The following is a 15,292-nucleotide window of genomic DNA, read 5'->3' as shown; positions in this document are numbered from 1 at the left end:
TTTGCCTTCAGTAGGTGCTCGCTGAGGTATTTATGTCATAATGGAGTGAAGTTTATCCCCCCAGACTTGCTAAAAATTGGTCACAGTCAGAAAGACAAACAAACAAAAAAACATGGTTGGGTCACTGGCTTAGTTGGAGTTCAAGCAGGAGTTTAAGCTGAGCTCACTGTGAGGCAGCAAAGTGCCCCAGCCTTCCTGTTCTTGCTGTCCAGAACTGCTCCTTTTGCATGGTGAGAAGACTCCGCTTCAGCAAATTTTTCTTTTTGAGGAAAACCTTCCTCACATGCACCCACAGCTCCCCCCACAACTCTGAAGGAAGCCAGGGCGTAGGCTGCAGTTGCACTAGAAATGTAGGCAGTAAAGCAGTGTCAGGAATTTGACTTCCAAAGTTGCAATAAGCAGAAAAAAATGCATGAAACGCCTGCTTTTTTCGAGGTATTCCTGCTCCAGGCTGCAGGTGCAACCGCAGAGCCCTATGGCAGTGCTGGGTGCAATCTGCACGGACGGTGCCTGTGTGCCAGGGGCTTTGCTCCTCGCGGGAGGCAGTGGGTGTTATTGCGTGTTTGTGCTCCACCTACCAGCATTTCTGCTAATATTGCAAAGGCTTCTTGCTTTTTTTCACCATGGTGGTCACTCGGAGCAGGCAGGGAAAGCCTCATTCTGTGTCAGCCTTGCTTTGGGTGCAGACCTTTTCCTGGCAAAGGTTGACCAGGCTGCTGAAGCTGAGTGGCCTGGGCTTTGCGCCCAGATGCCAATGGGTTGCTGCCCTCTGGTCAGAGGAGAGGAAAAGGAGGAAGAAAGTGGCACAGCAGTCACTTCTCTGTGCTGTAGGAAGTGATTTTCATCCCACACCTTTGTGCTGTTGCAGCCAGAGCCAGAGCTGCCAATTGGATATAAAGTGTAGGACCTTTTCCTTTTTTGTTTAATTTTTCTGGGTAGGGAGAAGTAAAGGGAAGAATTTAGGACGAAATAGATGCGCTGCCACCTCAGAGCTGTTGTTCTGCATCCAGAGGATTTTACTCAGTTTTGCTCATGGGTAGGGATCCTTCTGACAGGAAGGCGCATTGTGCTAAACAGGGACTACTGGATTTAACCTTATGGGAGAATTCACAAAGCTCTCATGCGGGCTCACAGAGACTAGTGTCCTTCAAGTGCTCCCTCAGAAGATGCCATCATACAGGTTCAAAATAATGTTGCTGGGTTTTTTTTGTTGTTGTTTTTTTCTCTTTCCCAAGCGTTTCTTTTTCTTCCTTTTTCCTTCTTTCCTCCTTTCTTCTTTTTTTCTTTTTCTTTTTCTTTTTCTTTTTCTTTTTCTTTTTCTTTTTCTTTTTCTTTTTCTTTTTCTTTTTCTTTTTCTTTTTCTTTTTCTTTTCCTTTTCCTTTTCCTTTTCCTTTTCCTTTTCCTTTTCCTTTTCCTTTTCCTTTTCCTTTTTCTTTTTTCTTTCTCTTTCTCTTTTTCTTTTTCTTTCTCTTTTTCTTTCTCTTTCTTTCTTTTCTTTCTTCTTTCTTTCTTTCTTTCTTTCTTTCTTTCTTTCTTTCTTTCTTTCTTTCTTTCGTTCTTTCTTTCTTTCTTTCTTTCTTTTCTTTCTCTCTTTCTCTCTTGCTTTCTCTCTCTCTCTCTCTCTTTCCTTTTGGTTCCTTCCTTCCTTCCTTCCTTCCTTCCTTCCTTCCTTTCTTTGTCTCTTTCTTTCCTTTTGGTTTCTTCCTTCCTTTCTTTCTCTTCCTTTTTCTTCCTTTTTCTTTCTTTCTTCCTTTTTCTTCCTTTCTTTCTCTCTCTCTTTGTTTCTTTCTCTTTTTCTCTCTCTGTCTCTCTTTCTCTGTCTCTTTTTTTCTCTCTCTCTTTTTCTTTCTTTCTCTCTTTCTTTCTCTTTCTTTCTCTCACTTCTCTGCAGTGTACTTTCCCCAGCCAGTGGTCTTCCCTACCGCTGATTCCTAACGTTGTACAGGATGACTTACACATCCTGCCCTAACAGTCGACTAATACCCGGGTTTGAATTACTATTGAATAAGCAGCAATGAAATCCCTATCAAAATAATCAGTAGTTCCAAAAACCACAAACAACAAAACAAGCGGCATTGCACTAGCTCAGCAAGCCCGCCTGCAGCACCGGGGCCGGTGAGTCATTTCTCTTTTCCCTCCCTCAGCAACCTCCATGGCTGCCTCGCGCAGCCCCGGGGAGGGCAGGTGGAGTGGGTAGGGCATGACTTCAGAAAGTTTAAAAAAAAAAAAAGAAAGTAAGTCGACATCACTCGGGTCACGTGACACGGAGGGACCAATGGAGGCAGGTTATGGAAAGGGGAACAGTTAAATTTGTAATTTTGGTTGTGTGAAACACTTCTTTGGGCCTCATAAACAACCACAGAACCACAAGTTGGGTACAGAGGCAGTCACACAAGAGCGGGTCCGGGATATTGGTCAGCAGGCAGGGCGAATCGTTTTGACTGCAAACCACAGAGTTTCGTAGAGTGGTAAGCATCATCAACCACAACCGATCCGCTATTTTTTTTTTTCTTTTTAAGAAACAATTTCAGAGTTCTTTTAGCAAAAGAACCTTATAATCCGCTTCGGGTTGCTCCAGAGGCAGCGGAGTGCAGAGAGTGATGGCTGGGCAGAGGGTGGTAACAATGACCATTCTTCATTTCTCGCTTCCCAAGGTAGAAGAAATCATATATTCCTTCACTGTAAAGAGAGAGTGACTTTTAAAGAGGAAACAATGGCTTCAAACAGCATATTTGAGTCACTTCCTTCTTACCAGCACTTCTTGAGAGGTAAGTGCCATTCAGACTTTCTAAATATGCTTTTCACTATCCCATTCTTAAGAAAATGCATGTTTGGAGAGTATTTGCGGACATTCTTGTAGTACATACTTTTTCCCACTTCGGTCTTCTTTGAGGAGTTCCTGTTCAAACTAATATCTGAGCTTGTAGGAATACCACCTCGTTACTTGTCAGTCCGTTAAAGAGATTATAACAAGGGCTCATTTAAGCTGTTCAAAGGGGCATTGCATGCTTGTGAATTTTCTCTTCATAAATCAAAGTGTGTTAGAGTAGCTCACATGAGTTACTGCAGATACAATAGCAGTAGCACAAGCCCCTTTTGATTCTTTTTGGCAGAATTATGACTTTTTGAGACACTGCCATGAAAAATGACAGCCAGCCGCATACGACACCCATTACAGGATGCACCCCAGCAAGCGAGCAGCAGGCTCATGCCTGCAGCCAGCAGAGCGTGATGCTGTCTCACTTATGCTGCGCTGTCAGCCTGGGTGAAGGCACGTTTACCGGGGGAGAAGTCAGGGAAGCTCAGAAACCTGCTTAAACCTAGCTGCAACTCACATGGCTCAGGAGAAGAAGCAGCGTGGGTAAACTCAAGAGTTTCTGTTGATGCCATGAGGGTCTTGGATGACTGCGAATTGTTGGCGGAAGCCACCCCTAGAGAAATGAATTAGTCCTGGCAGGGCTGAGGAGGGAATTGGACTGCAGCACCCGGCAATTTGTCCTGTTTCAGAGTGACCAAGTGTGCTCAGAGGCTCCCTCAGAGATTCTCACAACCCCCTGTGGAGCTGATGCTTTAGTCATGGGTTATTCATACAAGTAAGCCAGGGACTGGCACGAGAAACTTGCCTGCTTCCTCGCAACTACCTTCCCAAATAGCTCATGATACAGCTGAACTTTTCCCCTTCCACGTACACCCTCTGAGCATCCGAGCCCCTTCTGCGGCGCCGTGCCCGGCCGGATGACAGCGCGCACAGCCAGGCACAGATCGCTCATCAGACTTGGCCAGCGCGCTGCAAGACGGCAGCACTGTGTAGCTCTTTATAGCTGCAGACTACAGTTTCCCGGCCTCGCTGGTGGTGTCAGTGTGAGTCATGCGTTATTCATATTAATACTCGAGCCAGGAATGCGGAAGGCTCGTCCCAGCTGCTGTGTCACAGCCGGCAGCCGCTCGGCAAGCCCCGCGCCGCTCCTGCCAACCGGTGACTGCTGAAGGCAGGGTGCCGAACCACCCGCCGTCCCTCCTTGCTCTCCTTTCTTCTTTTTGTCCCCACCACCACCCCGTCCAGATTTTAAGTTTTTCTGCATCTGTCTTTCCTGACGCCAGCGGGGAGCTGAATCGCAGCGAGCTGCGCGAGTCGGGCGGGCGCGCAGCATCTCCCAGCCGGCGCAGGGGAGATGCCAGAGGTTTGGCAAGAGGTGGCTGACTCCGGTACTAACGTTTCCCTGGCACCGCTACCAAGCGAAGGAAGCAATACTGCTAGAATAAAGAAGGATCTTCCTGCATTTTGTCAGCGTTTTTTTTTTGTTTGTTTTTTTGGTTTTTTTTTTTTTTTTAGCTCACCCAACTATTTGTTGTTTAATCTGTAGCACAGGAAGGCTCGTTGAGGAAATTCTGTCCTTCTGATAAAATAACAAACAGTGAGCCTTCCCGGGGCAGTGCTTGCAGCATGCCAGGGCACAGCCAGCAGCTGGCGGGACGGGCTGGGGACAGCAGGAGCCATGCTGCAGGCAGGAGCCCAGAGGGCTGGGGAGTGGCTGCTTGAGGACCAAAGGCCGATCCTCTCTTGTCCAGGCAAGGTGGAGGTTCATTAAGACTGCTTAATCCAGCGAGTGGTTTTGCTCAGCGCTTCTTTATGGGTGTTATTATCCTCTTTAATACTGTTTATATTGTGTATATATTGTGTATTTATATTGTGTATATATTATCTGGTGTTGTAGTACCAGTAATTTGTACTCTTTCATGGGCTAGGTCCCCACTGCATTGGATACCTTAAGGAATCCGATGCTGGCAAGCCAGGTACACATCCTGGGACGTATCCAGCACAAGCAAGATGAAACTGCAGCTGCATAGCGCTAAGAGAGTTTGGGCAACAGCACTTCAGTTGGGTTATAAAGCAAACGCCACATCGTTGCGAAACATTATTGCATTTAAACGTGGAAGCCCGCAACGGTTTTCCAGCTGTTCCTTTCTTGTTCCTGTCTTTGCTCAGAAATGAACTTCGAACAGTTTCAAAACCCTGGGCACAAGAAAAGTAACACTTGGGCCTCGGAGCAAGAAAAATAATCATCCCCAGGGTGGATTGTTCTCACCCATATTTCTCAACAGTGTTTACATAGACTGGCCATTAGAAATGTCCAAAACCATCTCTTCATTTTTTTTCCCGCCAAAATTTATTGCATTTTCTCTCTTAACTGAAATTATGAGTTAAAGGGAAAAATAACAAGTTGTTTTCTGCCGTGGATTTCACTTTATCAGTCCGTGCAGTTCTCTGAGAAGGAAATCCATAACTCTTTTTTAGCATGATACTATGTGAAAATTGGGAAAAAAGAGGGGAGTGGGGAAGCAGAACAATTGTTCCAGCCCCTGTGAGCAGTGACAGATGTAGAAAGCCTGACATATTAATTGAATGTGGTACACCACAAAGGATATGGCCCTTTTTCTATCACACCACACCAGGTCCTCGCTTCTGCCACTAGGTAAAGAAATGAGGATTATACTGAAACCTCCAGCGGTGCGCTCCGCCTGCTGAACGCATTCAAATGCTTACCGGCTCCACTTCTAATGACGGCCTCATTTTCCTAATGGCCTCTTTCAGTTTATGGCCCGGGCTGCATGTCAGGAGCACAAAATAAGAGCCTTTGTAAGTGTGTAGCTGCAGTGCATCCCTTTCTCAAATATGGGATTGTATCAGCAAGGCTGTAGTTTCAACTGTTCCGCTAGCAAGGTTTGAAGGACAAGAACAAATTTGCTGCCCCTATTTAATGGTGGATGCACGTTCATGTGTACAGGCTGGGTCACGACAGTGGTATCTTGGAGGACCAAAACAAGGCCCACTGGAGAGCCTTCTGTTAAAGAGTGCATATGTAGTTTTTAAAAGTGGCCTAGATAATTACGTGATACTACCCCACCCCATAACATCTTTATTTTTCTTAGGGGGTGTTAGGCTGTCCTGTAAGGTTTCCTGATAATTTTGCCTGCAAAGGAAGACAGCATAACTAGTCTTTTTATAAAAGCATAGGGTTTTTATGGGGCTCTAAATAGCATGAAGCATAATATTTTCCAGGAGGGCACTTTTTCCTCATTTTCCCTTTTGCTGCAAGGTCTAATTATTTCAATATACAAAGAAGGTTGCTCCTGTTTTTTCCTTTGTTGTATTTTTTTTGTTAATTAATCAAGGCAATGAAACCTTGTGGTGCAACATTTTGTTGGTTTCTTATCAAATGGAAATAAACTCCAGCAGAGGACTTTTACAACATGGAAAACCACACTGCACATACCTTCTTCTTAGTTATAATGTGCCGCTAGTGCCCAGCCAGTGCGGGTCTCCTCCTTTGCAAATGCTAAATAAAAACATCGCAAGAAGCTCCTCCTGCTCATGAAGGGCTTCTGTGCCTGGTCCTGTGGACAGCTATGCCCAAGCGTACAGTTTCTCATTGCAAGTTGGTGGCAACTTGTCTCCTGTCAGTGACCCCGTGTTTGTTCAGCAGGGTGCACAACCCCGTGCTGAAATCAAGGCAAGCGTTCACCTCCGTACTGAGCATTTCCAGGAGCAGCCCTTGTGTGGTCATGCTGGGGCATCAAGTGCTGCAGAAAGCACCTGCTGCTGGCACAGCCTCTCCCTGCAGGTCACCACCGTGTGTGACATCGATAGAAGTAATCACACACTAGGAGCAGCTTTGCAAAAAAAACCATGTTTCTCTGGGAGATGCATGGTACCCAGCACTGCTGTGTATTTGGAAAGGCTTTTCATTCCCTCAGTTGGTAAAAGAAAACACTCACAATGGCATAGGCTGTGTTGTCACTGTGTAGTGAGGAAACTTGTCTAGCATTTTTTGCAGGCTGCCTGAACTCTTACAAAGAGTTAATTTGTGTCAGCGTTATAAAATGCTAACTGCATCTTGCAAATAGGAAATTGAACTAAAGCTCATAAAAACCTTGGCTTACTGGAAGAAAAAACTTGCACAATGTCTGATTTACACAGCCTTCTCTCTGAGACTTGATTCACTTAAAAGCCTTGAGAAACGTTGAGAGACCTGAACACAGGAATTCCTGTGAAGCAAGGGGTGGGGTGAAGTATCTGACAAAGACGAATATATTGCTTTGGTAAGATCAAGAGACTTTCTCCGAGGCCAGAGTGTTTAACCAGTCACACTCAGTGTAGTGATGTACTGTGATGACAGTCTCAGAGAGGGCTTAGGATTAGGGCTGGTCTGCAGATACCCAGGATTGGCTTGCCCTTTATCCCGTGGTCATTAACAAGAGAGCGCTCCATGGCAGCTCCACCCTTCGCACCGTGTTTTAAGCCTGAGAGCCAAGCTTCAGCTCTGAGGTAGCTCTCTGATGGGAAATAAAAGTCCCTTCCCTATGCTGCCAGTGCATGCAATATGAATAGAAAATAAACTGCATTTTTTTAATGCCTAGAAGATAACCATAGTTTAATTTGACTGCTAAGGCATGACCCCAAAAGAACAGTCTGCTTATCTTTAAGTGCATGTGAAGGCCGGTGATATTGGCAAGTTGATGGAAGTAATTCATGAATTCCTGAAGAATTTTACTTCTAAATGCAGGATGAATATTTGCATCATTCTGTTATTCTAGAGGGGAGAGGCCACAGCTAAACAAAGTCAAATAAATCGCTCTTCTTGGATTTAGAAATGGGCATACTTGCTTTAAAAAGCTGAGAGGAACAATCCTAAGGAAACGGTGAAAGCATTTCCTGCTAAAATACAACTTTTTCCACCAACAGGAGACACGCACCCTACTGTGTGACCCGGCCACACGCAGCAGGGACCTGCTGGTCCCAACAGTGGTGTCTCCAAAGTGGCTGCCCAGAGGTCTGGGCAGGGATGTTGGGGCTGGGTCCTCTTGTGTGTCTGGGGAACACAGAGGTGAGATGCAGAGTAAGTGAAATGCCACTTGCAGGAAAAAGATCGTGTGGGCCGGTGCTCTGCAGAAGCTGCCAGCTACGGTGCCTCCACAAGGAATATTTTGAGGTTGCTCTGCGACAAGAAAGGGAAGCCTGTCTTCCTCCTACACACGTGGGGCAAGGGTTTGTACGTTGAAGGCTGCCGCGGTGGAGGAGGAAGACTGCCCATGTAGCTATCGAGACCTCTGTCAGAGGCATGGGCTGCTTTTATTGACAGGTAGGAAGGATATGGCACCATGCGATGGGAGAGCTCAGGGAAGTCCTCCAGCCCCCACAGAGGCTGATGCTGACAGATTTTCTGTGCTTCCACACATTGCAGTGTACAAATATGCCTTTGCTCTGTTTTGTTTTTGTTTTCCTTTTTTTTTTTTCAGTTTTGATTTGTTTACTTGTGTTTTCTATTTGTTTGGGTTTTCCTAAAACAACTCTGTCAGTCAGCTCACCCTCTCCTACTCCTTTCTCTGTGCTTAGTCAATGAGGCAGAGTACAGTAGAAATAGTTTTAAACAGAGGGTAATTACAATCAAGAGCTTGATGCCATGAAATTCTGTTGAAATCCAAAATTTATTGAAACCCAGTGTCCATAAAACAGCTGAGTCTGCATACAGATAGCAGTTTCTTGATATGCACCAGCCAGGAAAAGAAGCAGCTTTGGAAGGTTTTAAGGTTCCCTCCGTCTCTCACTGCCGTGTTTCAGAGCACAAACCAGTCTCTGCTAAAGCTTGGAAAGAAAGCTTCCCATGTAAGCAGGTCTGTCATCTGCAAAATGAATTGTGGCTGCCTCCAAGACATCTGGTACCAGCCACGGGGTAGGTGAGTCACTGGTCTGAGAGAGGGACAAGAAAACATTACATTACCTTCATTACCTCTTCTGTCATCTTACGAGAACGGGTCGTATTCGTATAAACTTGAGTCAGCTTCCCAAATAGTAGATGAATAGTATGGCTATCTCCTCCCTGAAGTGTCCAGACAATTGAAACAGGAAAAATAGAAAGGGCACAGACAGAAGATCTGGCTGTGAAAGCAGAGCGGCAGAGAGTGCCAGTAGTTGCTACCTGGTAGAGTTTCCAATTCATCCTTAATGCTGTCCGCAGGGCTCACCACTTCTGCTTGCAAGTGAAACTCTGTGAAATTGGGTAGTTTCACTTCACAAAGATCTGTGAGAACATTTTCTCTGCCTTTGATCTGTCTGGGTTTTTCAGCCCGCGCTTTTTGTTTTGAGTTTCTGATTCCAGTGAACACAAAAGCAGCCCAAGTCAGGGGCTTGGGGCTTTTTCTTTTGCCTTCTGAGTATTTGCTCTTGCACTGTACTTTCTGTTTTCTGGTTTCACGTTGGAGCCATGATTTTGAGATGTGTTTGGGAGCTGCCCTTAGGTAGGGTTTTGGCTGTGAGTTGAAAGGCTGACCTCTCGTACAAATCTCTCCATGAATGCGGCGTGAGGGGACTTGCAACCCGTCGGGTTGAAAGTGATTTGTTATAGGCATTTCACTCATCTCTTCTGAGGGCAAGCCTTGCAATCCTTGTCAAACCAGCAACCTCAGAAGGCACTGACCCAGCCCTTGAAGTGCATTTTTTGGTCTTTAGAAGAGAAAAATAACCATTTGAGAACGCTTGATTTTGGGGGGCAAAGGAGCGCGGAGCACAGACGAGCATCTGTTTCCTTTGTGACAAACGCCCTGCACATCCCCAGCTCTGCCTACAGCTCCCATAAGTACCCTTTTGAGCTGTCTTGATAGCATACACCTGCGCCATGCAGGCCAGACACATGCCTCACAGGCCCTGGGGCATTCACAGAAGCCTTGAACAAGCACCGAGGGATGCCGAGCTCAGTGAACATCGCTAAAGCATCCTGCACGGTCCCCACTTTTGGCAAACGCACACACTGTGAGGATGCCGAGCAGCTGGAGCAGGGCACCTCAGCCTTTGCAGTGGGCAGACGAGCTTCCTTGCCTGTCAGCGCTCGGGTCTCTATTTATACGTGCTGCGGTATCAAAAGGTAGTGAAAGGCAAGCTGGCACAGCGAGATGAAAGCATTCGTCTGTCTCGCATGGGTAACACAGACAGACGCAATCGCGCGGGCGCAAGTCACCACCAGCCAAGCCCTCGGAGATGCCGGTGTGCACGGAGCCGAGCGGGGGCGGCAGGCATGCCTCCGGTTTTCACTACTGTTATTATACACGAGGGGCTGGTTCAAGCCGGCGCTGCTTTACACCCACATGCCTCCAGCCGTGCTTCTCCTTTTCTCTGTAGGCACAGCCGGGAGCTGAAAGCATGCCCCAGAGCCAGCAGCGCTTGGGGTAATGTCCTGCCCCAACCCAGGCTGCGACTAAACGGCCACCGACTGCAGTAGGGCTGAGCCTGTCTCTTAGAGCAAAGACACATATGAAGACGAAGTCGTGAATGAGTCTGGAAATTAACTCTGCATGCCAGTGTTCACACAGGGGCTGAATGAAATGCTTTAAGGTGCAAGTGTAATTCTTGTGACTCCAGTTAGCAGAACCGTAACTGAGAATGAAAGCTTTTGCCTCTCTTACCTTGGAAATATTGGTGTGGAACAATTATTTGTGGCCTATTACACATGGTTGTGGAAGGAGCTCTGTGTCGGCTGGGAGGTTTTCTTTTCTGGCTGGTGGCTGGTGGCTGGTGGCACCTCATACATCAAGGGTGTAAGAGAGATGGGCGAGGTGTGCTCCCTCACCGAGCAGTGAGGAGAGCCTCTGAGAGAAGCGCTCTTTATCATGTGCCATCTCCTGGTCTCTTGTAGAAGGACAGAGAAGGACAGGACTTGCATGAGCGCAACCACAGCTTGGGAAAGTGACCCTGAAAGCACTTTCCAGGTAGGAGGTAGTGAGGAGGAGGAGGTCTCACCTGCCTGGTCAGTCTCCATGTGGCAAGGCTGCCACAGAGGCTGCTGAAGGTGCCGGTGTTGCACATTATCCTGAGCAGGGTGCTGATAGAAAAGTGCATGCTGCACCCAGTTCGTAGGAAGTGCAATTTATTTTACAATACAGTTACTAGATAATATCAGACTTCTGTAAAACTGTTTTTCAGGACCTATATGTAAATGAGCTTGGGGTTTTGCATAGGCTGGGTGTAACAGAATTCATAGCTGGAAGATACACTCAAGTTACAACTTTGTTAACCCCATTTGCACTGGAGTCAGTGAACCAGTTGCTGCAGTATAGGGTAGTTTAATTGCTCGTCTGTATTACACATTCTCTATTCTGCTTTGCAAAGAAATTCAGTACATCTTTGCCCACCACATCTCTGCTGTGGAGGTCCAGTCACACGGGGTCCTTCAACAAGCTGGTAGCCCTGCAAGGAGCCAGACCCACGTCCTCCAGACCACAGGCGCTGTGCATGCTCCTACAGCCACCCGCTCCCAGTTTTGCCATTTGCTTTTCTAAATGAAACAGGCTGTTTTGACTGCAGTATGTTGCACTGTTGTGGAAACCAAGGAATGGCTTTCCTAGGTGAAAGGAAAAAGTGACAGGGTAAACCTCTTAAGCTCAAAAGTGCTGAAATAAAACTTTCAAGATTTTTTTTTAATATTGTTTTTTATTTTTCTTCGACTAGATATTTCAATACCTAGAAAATGGTCTTTTTTTTTTTTTTTTTAGTATAGTTTCCTAAACAGTCCAAATAATTTCAATTACTACTTTTAAAGAATGGCATTATTTTTTATTGATATTTTCAATGCATGTGTTTTACACTGTGCAGCAGAAATGCTCCAGTAGCCCTGAAGAGCTAATTGCCCATATCACATAGGAATAAGCTTTGCCAGCAGGAACAGTTTATACTTAAATAGGTCCCTTCCCATTTGGGAGAGCATCTTGCTCTAGCCAGACACATGCCAACATGAAGCAGGATTTACAGCTCCCCTGTGGGCTGGAGTTATGTCGTTAGACAGACATCTATACGAGGAAGGGTGATCTAGGTTCACATTTTACTGGGGAAAGCAAAGAAGCCCAGTAAACAGTTTTTCAACAGTTTTCATCATCAGTTTATGAATTATCATCTCCTCATCAGACAGTCTCTCAGTGTTCTGTGCTAATTTCTTCAGTAAATCCTTCTCAGCCTCTGTTCATGAGCAGTGCCTCCTAGTCCCTCATGTCCCCAGGAGCAACTCCTCGCTGCAGTCATGCAGCTTCTGATGGGGCAGCACACGGAACAGCTTCGTAGGTTTTTTCCCATTACAAGACTTGAACTAGTGAGGGATCATTCCTGCCCAAAACTGCAGCCTGCTCTGAAGGTCCAACTTGTGGACACAGGGCTACTTGCAAAAAAAACATACAAAATGTGATTCATCAGGAAATGGTTGTCAGATTCCAGTTTGTTTTCAACGAAAAATCCTTTTGCTCTTCCCTAAGTTCTCTTCTGCCTGGAGTCCTTCGCGTGTTCAAGACTCAGCCCCTCTTTTTGCAAGGCCTTGCTGGATTTTATTTTTTTTTCCTGCGGGAAATGCAGGCACCATTAAGGCAACCCTTGTCTGAAGCTGCTGTTCAAAGAGGGATTGAAATCAGATTTAGGAAAATATCCTATATAAAAACATTAGCTGTCCTATTTTAGGAGATAATTAGCTGTAGCAAAGTTTCCCTCACTTATTTTTACTTGGTGAGAAAACAAACTACCTTGTCATTGAGGTTTTTATAAAATGCTGCTGTTTGCAACATTTGCCATGAACAAATTAACCCAAACATTTCTAGTGCATGACTTACTTTGCTAACTCTGCTACTAGCTTTCTTTTTGGAAGCTGGAGACCAAAATGCCTACAGTTGTCATACGATGAAGGAGAAAATATGTTGAATCACATACTTCATTTCCAAGGAGTATGGACGAAAGAATAAATAAAAATAAGTATAAAAACCCTGCTGAGCACTTCTTAACAGAAGCCACCACAGAAAGGAGGGCAAGAAAGTCAGGAACAGAGCAGGAATGGGAAGAAGTATTTTACTGTGTGGCAGAAGCAGCGCACCTCCTTTAGCCCTTATACCAGCAAAGCTGCTTTTACTCAGCAAACCTCTGGGGTTTAGGGCTACTTCCACTGGGAACTGTGTTCTCCGGTGTGAATAGGGCATACTGCAAGTGGTTGTAGCTGATGTGATGAGATTTTGGGGGATCAGTGGGTGACAGAGATGGCAGCCCCAGCTGCTGACATCTGAGAGCCAGGTGCTGAGCACTGCCTTTGCTAGCCAGCCACAGTCAGAATAATGCAATATCGGTCACTCCCACAGTCCATGCTCCGAGAACAATCCACGGGCATTTGTTCATTTTTTTAAGAAGCTCAGCGTTTGAACTAAGTCCCCCGTTGTTCATGCAGTCATCCTACCTGCTTATTAAATCATTGACCTTTTCCTCACTGGTAGCTTCCTGCTTTGGTAAGAATTAGGTGGATACAGGTGGCCAAAAGCAGCCGAGCTTCTGTGCCTCACACCTGGCACAGGCCCCCTTTGATCATCCTGTCTGCAGACTCAGCCCTTTCCAGCTGATACAGAAGGTCAGAAAGGGATCGTGCAAAGATAGAAGGTGGGTTTGGGGCATGAGAGAGAGAAAAAATATAGGAAGAGAAGGATTTCTGAAGTCTCTTAGCCTCTTACATTCTCATGCTTAACAGATATTAATAATTTTGAAACTTGGTAGGTAGCTTGTGTCAGGATTCTAATGCAAGCCATACTGTGGTAGGTAAAAAGTGATTTGGATATTAAGTTAAAAGGCTGGCTCAAGTACTACAGATTATACCTGCAGGATTTCTTTTTTCTTTCTTCTTTTTCCTTCACCTTACTGCAGCATTACGTTTAAGTGTGCCTTAGAATAAATAAAAAACTCTAATGATGCTGGCTTGCATTCTGCCAGGGACATCAGTGCAGCACGAGTTATGTCCTCCACCAAAACAGAAAGCCCTTGCAACAAAAACAGAACAAAACAAGCAAAACAGAACTGTGAGAGTTCGTGTTGTGTCGCTATGCCTGAGCCCCATCTGACTTCAGGCTGCTAACACGGCCCTTTTTTCGTGTTGTTACTCGGATGACAGCTGGAACTGGAGCATACTGAGCCTTGTCTCAAGCCACAGCAGATGCTGATGATGTGATCAGTGACATCATAAATGTTCTTATTGTGTCACTATTGGATTGCTGGGGAAGCCCTTAGGATAGGGATGAATGCAGATCTGCCTCAAACACCATGGGTAACTATGCTGCGTATTTTAATGCTCTTAAACCCAAATGCTCTCACGTTAACGTTCCCCACAACCAGTGTAATGTGGTAAAAAGCTCTTGTAGCTGTGGAAGAGCAGTGGGAAATTCTCCGGAGAATTTATGGTGTTCTTTCCAGGTCAAGCAGTGCATCACTGGGAAGTTTCAAAAAGCTGCTTGGGGTTGTTTAATTAAAAGTGTGCAAAACCACTGAAAATCTTCTCCATGGAAATGCTGGGTTTATGGTAAAATTTCAGATGGAAGAAGCCTACTTTCTGAATTCAAGAAAAGTTTATTTAGGTGCATTTAAAAAGCCAAGACATGGTGTCCTAGGCAGAACTGGTGAAGACTGGTTTCCTACAGACGCGGGTCTTGTGGCTGCATTCTCTAACATCTGACAAGGCTTTAATCTGATCAAAGGTTTTTCTCTTCTTGAGGAATCTCTAAAATCTCTCTTAGGTGGATGCTGGTGTGCCCTTCAGCTGGGAGCACCAAGAGCCTTCTGCTACTGCCGTGTTTCATGGAAGCTGTAGGAACTTAAGGCCACTTCTGCTCTATCAAATTTAGTTGAAGTTGGCCCACAAACTAGAAGCACTAGCAGAAGCAGTGAAAAAAGAAAGCTGTCACATAAGCTCTGTCTCCACAGACAGGCAGGCTGATAAAAGGGCTTTGCAGTTCAGTTTGGCACGCACTGGGCTACAGCGATACACACAGTAATCAAATGCAGCCATCATCAGAAACTGCTTAAACCTCTCTGGGAAGAGTGTGATCCTCATTTTCATGGATGAAGAACCAGGGAAGAGTGGTCATATCAGAAATCTGGGGGAGAGAAGTGGAAGCAGAACCTCAGGTTTTTTGACTTATGGTTCTGAGCCAGACTGCACACAAAATGATCTCTTATTCACTTTGAATTTTAAATTTGGTCCAGTCGATGCTTTCATCGGAAAGTTACCTTAGCATTGCATTTGTTCTGTCAGGGCCCAGATATTGTACATCTCCAACCACAACTGGGGCTTCTAGCTCAAATAGCAAACTGTGAAGAAAATCCAGGAAAAATGTTTTCCAATTACTTTTGAGCAGCAGGCAAACTTGGACACGTTATGAGCTGTTTGTGGGCAGTTTGGGAACAGGAAAAGAAGTAAGATTAGCTGACAAACTGTTTGTGACACTACATTT

At 45.6% G+C, this 15,292-nt stretch overlaps 1 protein-coding gene across 4 annotated transcripts in view; it reads left to right on the top strand.

The window, feature by feature from the left end:
- The window catches only part of RUNX1 (RUNX family transcription factor 1), a 174,059-nt gene that overhangs the window by 13,975 nt on the left and 144,792 nt on the right, over positions 1-15,292 (top strand). For 2 of the 4 annotated variants that reach the window (XM_083819982.1, XM_083819978.1), the window contains exon 5: positions 2,656-2,769. In XM_083819982.1, coding sequence (XP_083676108.1) covers positions 2,656-2,769 — 114 coding nt within the window. Of the gene's footprint in view, positions 1-1,495; positions 2,470-2,655; positions 2,770-15,292 lie in introns of those variants that run through there. The other 2 variants (XM_083819979.1, XM_083819980.1) reach the window with 2 other exon arrangements.

Source organism: Anser anser, assembly GCF_964211835.1.
Source record: "Anser anser genome assembly, chromosome: 1".
NCBI lineage: Eukaryota > Metazoa > Chordata > Aves > Anseriformes > Anatidae > Anser > Anser anser.
This window is presented reverse-complemented; position numbering and strand designations above follow the sequence as displayed.